At 46.2% G+C, this 10,261-nt stretch overlaps 1 protein-coding gene and 1 long non-coding RNA gene across 2 annotated transcripts; one reads left to right on the top strand and one right to left on the bottom strand.

Moving 5' to 3' along the window:
- Positions 1-399: 399 nt before the first annotated feature.
- Positions 400-3,195, bottom strand: LOC309718979 (uncharacterized protein). Its single transcript, XM_082554684.1, has 2 exons — positions 1,346-3,195; positions 400-1,001 (listed from the first exon to the last, which is right to left on the bottom strand). The coding sequence occupies exon 1, from the start codon at positions 2,875-2,877 to the stop codon at positions 1,426-1,428; it is 1,452 nt and encodes a 483-aa protein (XP_082410810.1). The 5' UTR covers positions 2,878-3,195; the 3' UTR covers positions 400-1,001; positions 1,346-1,425.
- A 5,584-nt stretch (positions 3,196-8,779) lies between these two features.
- Positions 8,780-9,554, top strand: LOC309719105. Its single transcript, XR_014280150.1, has 3 exons — positions 8,780-8,806; positions 8,887-8,967; positions 9,039-9,554. It is a non-coding gene; the product is annotated as an uncharacterized lncRNA (long non-coding RNA).
- The last annotated feature ends 707 nt before the right edge of the window (positions 9,555-10,261 follow it).

Raw genomic sequence — 10,261 nt, 5'->3', positions numbered from 1 at the left:
AGGCTATTCATTCTCTCTCTCCACCGTACCTCTCTGACTTATTACAGATGAAGCTCCCATCCCGCTGCCTCAGATCTTCATCTTCTCTTTCTCTCTCTGTTCCCTCTGCTCGTCTGATCACAATGGGAGGGAGGGCCTTTAGCTGCTCTGCCCCTCGACTTTGGAATTCCCTACCCCCGGACCTCAGAAATATTAGTTCATTCTCTCTTTTTAAGTCCACCCTCAAAACTCATCTGTTTAAAATTGCCTATTCTTAAATTTCTGTATGTTTTAACTTTTATCTTCTATTTTTATCATTGTGTATATTTCCAGTTTTTATCTGTTGTACAGTGTCCTTGGGTGCTTTGAAAGGCGCTATTTAAATAAAATGTATTATTATTATTATTATTATGACCAGTCCAGTTTATTGTCCACCCACAGCCCGAGGTACTTGTACTTGTTGACCACCTCCACCTCCTCCCCCTCTATCTGAACCGGCAGTGGACCTTCTCTGGACCTCCCGAAGTCCACAACCAGTTCCTTAGTCTTTGAGGTGTTGAGTTGCAGGTGGTTTGTGTGACTCCATGCGACAAAGTTCCTCACCAGACTTCTGTACTCCTCTTCCTGATCATCCCAGATACACCCCATGATGGCCGTGTCATCTGCAAACTTCTGAATATGGCATAATTCAGAGTTGTAGCAGAAGTCAGAGGTGTACAGGGTGAAGAGAAGAGGGGACAGCACAGTTCCCTGTGGTGCTCCTGTGCTGCTGACCACAGTGTCAGACGTGATGTCCTTCAGCCTGACGTACTGTGGTCTGTCGGTGAGGTAGTCGGAGATCCAAGCCACCAGGCAGGGGTCCACCTCCATCCTGTTCAGTTTTTCCTGAAGCATACAGGGCCGGATGGTATTAAAGGCACTGGAAAAGTCAAGAAACAGTATCCTGACCGTGCCTTTTCCCCCATCCAGGTGTGAGTGGGCTCTGTGTAGGAGGTACAGGATGGCATCCTCCACTCCGACACCTTGTATGCAAACTGTAGTGGGTCCTGGGCATGTTGTACCTGTGGTCGGAGGAAGTTGAGGAAGAGCCGCTCTAGAGTCTTCATAAGATGTGACGTCAGTGCCACCGGTCGGAAGTCATTCAGCTCATTGGGCCGGTTCTTTTTGGGGACCGGGACGATGCAGGATGTCTTCCATAGGGCGGGCACTCTCCCCAGTCGCAGACTGAGGTTGAAGACTCGTTGTAGCGGCTCCCCAAGTTCAGCAGCACACGCCTTTAGCATCCTAGGACACACCTTGTCTGGGCCTGCTGCCTTTCTGGGGCGAAGCTTCCTCAGTTGCCTCCTGACCTGATCCACTGTGACACTGGGAGATGTTTGGGAGGAGGGGAGGGGGGGAGATGTCTTGCTGCTGAGAGAGGGATTCGAGGAGGGGGGTGTCATGGTGTCAGGAAGGGGGGGAAGCGAGGGAGGCAGGAGAGTGGGGAGAGGACTCTGTAGTGAAGGTGAGGGTGAGGGTGGGGGGGGTTGTGGGCTGGTCAAACCTGTTGAAGAAGTTGTTGAGTTCGTTTGCCTTCTCCACAGTCCCCCCCACTGTGCTTTTCTTGGTGTTGTGGCCTGTGATGGTTTTCACACCATTCCAGACCTCCCTCATATTGTTCCTCTCCAACTTCTGCTCCACCTTCCTCCTGTAGGTGTCCTTTGCTTCCCTCAGGCAGCGTTTCACCTCCCGCTGTGCTGCTTTCATCTCCTCCTTCACTTTGCTCCTGAAAGCCTTCTTCTTCATGTTGAGGACAGCTTTGACTTCCTGTGTTACCCACGGTTTGTTATTAGGATAACACCGTACCGTCTTAGCAGGGGCGACTGTGTCCACACAAAAGTTGAGGTAGTCTGTAAGACAGTGTGTCGCCCCCTCTATGTCCTCACCATGTGGGCTCAGGAGCACATCCCAGTCTGTGGTGTCATAGCAGTCTCTCAGAGCATCCTCCTTTTCTGGGGTCCATCTCCGGATGGAGCGCGTTGTGACAGGCTGCCTTTGGACGAGGGGTGTGTATTGTGGCTGTAGGTAAACCAGGTTGTGGTCTGACTTCCCTAGTGGGGGGAGGGGGGTGGCTCTGTATGCATCTCTCACATTAGCATACAGTAGGTCAATTGTCCTGTTGCTCCTTGTGGGACAATTCACAAACTGGTGAAAAGCAGCCAGAGTAGAATCCAGTGTGGCATGGTTAAAGTCTCCAGATATAATAATGAAAGCCTCGGGGTTTTGTGTCTGAAGTCTTGCTGTGACTGTGTGTATTTTCTCACAGGCAGCTGTTGCGTCGGCCCTCGGAGGGATGTAAACACACACACAGATCACATGACTGAACTCCCGAGGTAGATAATATGGCCGCAAGCTAACAGCTAGCAGCTCCAGGTCCGGACGGCATACCGAAACTTTAATGGAGACGTGTCCAGGGTTACAGTATCTGTTGTTAACGTAGACAATGAGTCCCCCACCTCTGCTTTTTCCGCTGGCCTGCGTGTCCCTATCGGCTCTCACGGATGTGAAACCGCATAGGTCTACGTTAGCCTGCGGCGTTAGCTCGGTTAGCCACGTCTCCGTGAAGATAAACAAGCTGCACTCACGGTATAGTCTGTGGTTGTTCAGAGCGCACAGTTCGTCAATCTTATTCTGTAACGAGTTCACGTTGCCCATGATCACTGTCGGGATTGATGGTTTGAATCGCCTCCGGTGATCCGCTCTCCTCGCTCCAGCTTTGCAGCCTCTGTAGCTCCTCTTTAGCTCGGCCGGGATGTTGTGTCGCATGCCGGTCTGTCCCTTTGTTCTTAGTGCCAGCAGCTCCGCTCTCGAATAGATGAAGGAGCTGGTTCCAGAAGTTTTGAAATGTGCATTATCCATCTTGTATCGCTATATCTAAGAGGTATAAGTAGAGGAAGGTGAAAAAAAGTTTGAAAAGCCTAGTCTAAAAAAGTTAAAGTTAACAAAAAAGGTGCGGTGTTGCAGAGCTAATTGGAAAGGCTGCCGTCACTCCAGCGCCATCTTGATGATGTGAGAGGGCAGGTGTGTGTGTTTAGGGCCCGGATGGCTTGGGGATAGAAGCTCCTCTTGAGTCTCTCTCTCCTTGCCCGGATGATGCGGAACCTTCTACCAGATTGCAGAAGTTGGAACAGTTTGTTGCCAGGATGGGACGGGTCCTTCAGTATCTGCACTGCTCTAGTCCGGCATCTTCTGGTGTAGGTGTCCTGAAGCGGGGGGAGAGCAATCCTGCAGCAGCAGCGTTCTGCTGTACGGATCACTCTCTGGAGAGCTTTTTGGTCCTTCACACAGCTGTTCCCAAACCACCATGTCATGTTCTGTGTGAGGATGCTCTCCACAGCGCCTGTATAGAAAATCCTGAGGATCTTTGGAGAGACCCTGAACTTCCTCAGTTGTCGTAGGTGATACAGGCGCTGCCTAGCCTTTTTGGTCTGGACCTGAATGTGGGCAGCCCATGTCAGGTCTGAGGAGATGTGGACACCAAGATACTTGAAGGACTGCACCCTCTCCACTGGAGCTCCATTGATGATAATGATAACACTCACTCAATCACAAACAAATCGTTTATTTTAAACAATCTTTTTATAAAGGAATCTCTCAACTTCTTGTGTTTAACTGAGACGTGGCAACAAAACATGGATTATATACATCTGGTGCTCACCAAGAGCACCTTTCTCTTGGCTCTCGGTGAAGGCGGTCGCACTTTTCTCCTCTCCTCCTTCCCCTTATCTTCCCTGCTTAGCCTCTTGTGTCCTTGTCTTGTCTCGTGTGCATTACTTTCCCTGGAACAGTCTCTCACTGTCGTTCTTTAAAACCTAAAGAGAATTATGGATTTGATCAACTGGTCTCTGAATGCTATTGACACCCTCTTCTCAACGAGAAGTCTGGGCTCGGGAGAGCCTGAGTGCCCTGGAGGGACTTTCCCTGCTGGATACACGATGGATGGGTGGCAGACCTGGAGGATCTTGTGCCTGGCGCCAGCTGCTCAGGCCCAAGGCTGGAGCCCACCAAAACAAGTCCCTGATAACGACTGTGTGATGACTATTCTTCCCATCCCATGCAAGGCCACCTGGGTTGGCTGGCAGACTGTTTACTTAGCCTGATAGGGCGAAGGACACTGTCTCAGCTGAACTCTGGACACGCACACACATACACTTACACTGATAACATCTGCTGCTGCCTATCTTGGCCAGGTCTCCCTTGAAAAAGAGGTTTTTAATCTCAATGGGATCTTCCTGGTTAAATAAAGGTTAATAAATAAATAAATAATAATAAGCACGCACTCATCCCCCTCCCTTTCCAAACGCCTTTGATGCTTGTTTCCTGCGGGGGAAGACGGCGGGTCTGCGTGCCGCGCTGAAATGGTAGCGCTGTATAGGATGACTGCTGTGTTCCTTCGGATTACCCCCCACCCCCCTATCCACCCCTGTGGCTAGTCACGTGCTCTAATGTTGTGATGTGGACATTAATGTGCTCTCTGTGCAGAGGAGTTTTTTTTGTTTCCTGTTCTCATGCTGTCCTCCCATAGGTGCCCAGTGTGAGAAGAGGTCTCTTTTTTTCCTCTTGTATTTTTTCCCATTGTTGTGTAATTTTTCAGTGTTTTCTCTGCAACGCTGCCGATCTCCGACTGTATTCCCATGTGATGTCTTTGTTGTGTGTGTAAGTCGGGGGTCCTATTCCTCTGCGGGGCAACCTGCATATGGCCAATAAAGCAATCAATCAATCAATCAATAAATCAATCAATCTGAAGGAAATTTGTTCGTCTGGCTGCTCCGTCATCGGAACTCCACGTCTTTCGGGACGTGGCGGAGGTCTCGCTGTTGTACACCAGGACAGATTCACATGCAAGACTGATGAAATCGGATTCTTTTACTTCATTTGAACTTCAGATGATCAAGGTCGGCTCTTTGCGCACCTTTTATTGTATTTTAATCTACCGACCTCCTGGCCCTGCCGGAGTCTTTTTAACTGAATTTAACGACCTCCTATCATCCATTATTAAATTAGAGAAGGTGGTAATGTTGGGAGATTTTAACCTTCATATTGATGATGCATCCTGTAATATGGCTGCTGACTTCATGACTATCACAGAGTCTTTTAATTTTATGCAGCATGTTTCTGGCCCTACACATGTAAAGGGTCACACATTGGACCTTGTTTTCTCCTTGGGTTTAAATATAAATGACATTCGTGTGGAAAATGTCCATGTGAGTGACCATAGCTGCATATATTTTAACTTGTCGTTTTATTTGGATCCCCCGGCTCCCAAAATAACGATTGAAAGGTGAATCATAAACCTGAACGCCAGCAAAAGGTTCTCTGCCATGTTTGACGCTGAAATGACTTAGAATGATTTGGACTCTCTTGTCTCATCCTTTAATAACCAGTGTAATTCTACTTTAGACATGGTGGCACCTCTGAAAAAAAGTACTGTCCTACGTTTGAAATCTCATCCTTGGTTAAATGAAAACATTCGTAATTTCAGGAGATACTGTCGCAAGCTAGAACGTTTGTGGAAGGCTTCCAAGCTTGAGGTTTATAAGTTACACCTTAAAGAATCTATCCTCTTGCTAAATGACATGTGGAAAAATGCCAGAACAGAGTATTTTTCACACCTCATAGCTTCAAAAAAGAAAGATCCTAAATTCTTGTTTAAAACAATTAAGAGTATTGTTTCTCCTGATGCTCCTTGTGCACCAGTTCACTCAACGTCCGACTGCAATGAGTTTATGAACTATTTCAGAAATAAGGTCATTGCAACCAGGTCTAATATCTCTCCATCTTCTCAATATCAAACTTTTAACTTGCTCTCCTCTGATACTTGGTCGTCTTTTACTCCTGTTACATTAAGATAAGATAAGATAAGATAACCTTTATTACAAGACATCAGAGGCCTGCTTTGTCATATAAAACACACTTCAAGCCCCCTTGATGTCCTTCCATCTTCATTTTTCACTAGTGTGTTTGATTCAATTGGCCCCTGTATTGTGGAAATGATAAATACTTCTCTTCATACTGGCTCAGTCCCCAGCTTCTTTAAACAAGCTATTGCTGAGCCAATATTAAAGAAACCCCAGCTGGATCCATCTCTTCCTAACAGTTATAGGCCAATATCCAAATTGCCTTTTCCATCCATCCATCTATCCATCCATTCGCTTCCGCTTATCCTTTTCAGGGTCGCGGGGGGCGCTGGAGCCTATCCCAGCTGTCATAGGGCGAAAGGCGGGGTACACCCTGGACAGGTCGCCAGTCTGTCGCAGGGCTAACACACAGGGACAGACAACCATTCACACTCACATTCACTCGCACATTCACACCTAGTGGTAATTTGGTTTATCCAATTAACCTATCCCCACAAGCTGCATGTCTTTGGACGGTGGGAGGAAGCCGGAGTACCCGGAGAGAACCCACGCAAACACGGGGAGAACATGCAAACTCCACACAGAAAGACCCCGGCCTGATGGTGGAATTGAACCCAAATTGCCTTTTATATCGAAAATTTTAGAAAAAGTAGTACTAGAACAACTTAACTATTTCCTGGATAAAAATGCTGTTATGGACACTTTCCAGTCTGGTTTTCGTAAATTGCATTCCACTGAAACGGCCTTACTTAGAGTATCCAGTGATATCTTGATGGCAGCAGACTCTGGAGAATACACAGTGCTGGTCCTGCTGGATCTCAGCTCTGCTTTTGACACTGTAGATCACAGTATCATGATAAACAGACTCGAGAACTTGTTTGGGATTACTGGTGTTGTTTTAAAATGGTTTATATCATATCTGTCTGAGAGATCTTTTACTGTTTGCATGAATCATATCACATCAGAATCAACAGTTTTGCCGTGTGGGGTACCTCAGGGATCTGTCCTGGGTCCAATTCTCTTTTTACTTTATGTATTTCCCCTAGGCCAAATTATTAAGCGCTATAAATATATCTCCTATCATCTCTATGCTGACGACATCCAACTATACTGTTCCTTCAAAATGTCTGAGTTTTATAAATTGTCTAATTTAAGTAATTGCCTGACAGAAATCAACAAATGGTTATATGACAATTTTCTCCAACTAAACTCTGATAAAACAGAAACTCTAATTATTGCTCCAGACCACATGGTCCCAGAAATTAGACAGCATATCAGCTTCTTAGACCCTTATGTAAAATCAAGCCTTAGAAATCTCGGTGTCTTATTTGACAGCTCGATGTCGCTCGAGCAGCATTCTAAGCAGCTGGTCCGAAACTGTTTTTATCATTTACGGAATATTTCTAAACTCAGACTAATGTTATCAAAGCTTGAACTTGAGATGATTATTCATGCTTTTATTTCTTCTCGTTTAGACTATTGTAATGGCCTTTTTACTTGTTTTAACAAATCAGCCTTAAATCGTCTTCAGACTGTGCAGAATGCTGCAGCACGTCTCTTAACAGGCACCAAGAGAAGATCGCATATCACTCCAGTCTTGGCCTCTCTTCACTGGTTGCCTGTAAATTTTAGGTTTCATTTTAAAATTTTACTTCTAACCTTTAGGGCCCTGCATGGTCAGGCTCCTCAATATTTATCTGACCTGCTGAAACCACATACATCTTCTCGGGCTTTAAGGTCATTAGATCAGAGACTGCTGGTGGTACCGCGCACTCGTTTTAAAACTCGTGGTGATCGTGCCTTTCAGGCAGTGGCACCACGGTTGTGGAATTCTCTCTCACTGTCTCTTCGCTGCACGGACTCCATTGATTCTTTTAAGAAACAGCTGAAGACATTTTTATTTAGAAAAGCATTTGATTAATTTCTTCTTATGCTGTTTTTATAGTTTTATTGTTTTACATTGTTTTATTTACTGTTATATTGTTTTTATATTCCCATTTTCTGTGTTGTAAAGCACTTTGTGATTTTTATCTGTGAAAAGCGCTGTATAAATAAATTTTACTTACTTACTTACTTACTTACTTACTTACTTACTTACTTGTAGTCTCTGTGCTGACCCCTTCTGAAGTCCACCACCAGCTCCTTGGTCTTGCCGACGTTCAGCTGGAGGTGGTTGTCCTGGCACCATGATGCCAGATTCTTCACTTCATCCATGTAGGCCGCCTCATCGTTGTTGGAGATGGCACTGTGTCGTCAGCAAACTTCACAATGGTGTTGGAGCCATGGGTGGCCACACAGTCTGAAGTGTAGAGGGAGTAGAGCAGTGGCGAGAGGACACATCCCTGAGGTGCTCCTGTGTTGATGGTGATGCTGTTGGAGAAGCACCTGCCCACCCTCACCACCTGAGTTCTGCCAGTAAGGAAGTCCAACACCCATGCACACAGACGGCTGTTAAGTCCCAGATCCCTGAGCTTTGTGAACAGTCTGCAGGGCACTATTGTGTTAAACGCTGAACTGTAATCAACAAACAGCATTCACACATAGTTACCCTGTTTCTTGTCCATGTGGCTGAGAGTGGTGTGTAGGACGTGGGCGATGGCATCCTCTGTGGATCTGTTGGATCTGTAGGCGAACTGCAGCGGATCTGTGGTGTCTGGGATGGAGGAGGAGATGATGTTCTTCAGCAGCCTCTCAAACACCTTCATTACTGCCGAGGTCAGTGCAACTGGCCGGTAATCGTTCAGGGATGAGGGTTTGCTGTTCTTGGGCACAGGGATGATGGTGGATCTTTTGAAGCATGTGGGGACCACAGACTTCGCCAGGGACTCATTGAAGATGTAAGTGAACACACCTGCTAGCTGGTCAGCACAGCAGCGCAGCAGAAGCTCAGGAGGGATGATCAGCAAGAGCCGATTATATGACAGCTACAGGTATGCTCTCGCTTAACCTCAGATTCCCTCCGAATACTGGAATTTGTGTTAATATACTTTTCCGGCCTGTTGTAGCGCAGCAGTCTGTTTAATTCTGCCATTGCGGAGAGAGGTGTTCGTGTTATCTCCACCAATGAGAGTATAGTGCCTCCGGTCCTGGGGTAAGCCGTTAGAACTACTTTTATTAGCATTCATAGCTATAAGAGTTTAAGGTTACATTTATCTGTTTCAGGGTTTCACTGCTGTACTCACCCCTCCATGACAAATTGCCCAACCTAAATTGGAAGAGTGAACTGCCTTCTCAGCTGCTGTTGTGAACTCCTCCTTGGTGGAGTCTGCTGTCTTGTCTTATCTTGTTTTTATTAAGTAGGCTTACCTTGTTTTGGGTTCGCCTGGTGTTCTATTTTACCCTGGACTGTTGCTCGTACCCACGCTTCTGTGATCGGGCTGAAGTGATTCTCTGCCCGAGTGTCGTGCTGGGACTCTAAATCGCCTGGGTGGCCGGTCTCAGCCGGTGGGGAGCCAGACCGGCCTACGCCTGAGAATAATTATTACCAGCACGAGTGGTAGTTTGACCCGTGGGGAATAAGCCTTTCCTGTGTGTGTGTGTGTGTGTGTGTGTGTGTGTGTGTGTGTGTGTGTGTGTGTGTGTGTGTGTGTGTGTGTGTGTGTATGTGTGTGTGATTTCTTTTATTAAAGTGTGTTTTAGTCTTTTTATGATTTGTAGCGAGCCTGACGCTCAGTGTCCTCTTATTCTTTTAACATATTTTTCTGTGTTTATTTCAGTGAAGGAGGACGAGCCAGTGGCCCTGGGACCTCAGGTGGTGGGTCGTTTTCACACTTTCTTTTGTACAGCACTGGGTGGTCTGCAGTGATTCTTTTTGTGTGATTTCCTTTTGGTTCCACGGCTGCTGGTAAGTCCAAGTTCCACGATGGTTTTATTTTTACAGTAGGACACTGTCAATAATGATGCTACATCTTGACCTTTAATATTTTATTTATAAAATATTATTTATAATATTTTATTCATTTCTATAAATAAAACTGTTTTAATATTGGAAGCCAACCTGCCTCAGTGTGCATCCTTGAATCTATGCGGTCTTCTTTTATTCCTTTTATCTATTTTTCTTAAATATATTTCCTGGGGGTGCAATTCCCCTGGGTGGCGTTGTCAATTTATTTTGTTCATAACCCCGCCGACCACTTGGTCACACCTGCTTTATATGAAGAGATCCGTACTGAGGTGTCAAATGCGTTATCTTCGGTGGAGTTTTTTGCGTCCACCATGGACATGTGGTCAAGCCGAACATCAGACCCCTACATGAGCCTCACAATACATTATGTGGACAAAGACTGGGAGCTACAAAACAAGTGCCTCGAAACATGTTTCTTCCCCGAGGACCATACTGGGGAAAATATAGCCAGAGTCTTAAAAGAGTTCCTCAGCTCGTGGAA

Source organism: Aulonocara stuartgranti (assembly GCF_965226115.1).
Source record: "Aulonocara stuartgranti genome assembly, chromosome: 12".
Classification (NCBI taxonomy): Eukaryota; Metazoa; Chordata; class Actinopteri; order Cichliformes; family Cichlidae; genus Aulonocara; species Aulonocara stuartgranti.
The sequence above is the reverse complement of the archived record's forward strand: the minus strand, read 5'-3'. Positions and strand labels throughout refer to the sequence as shown.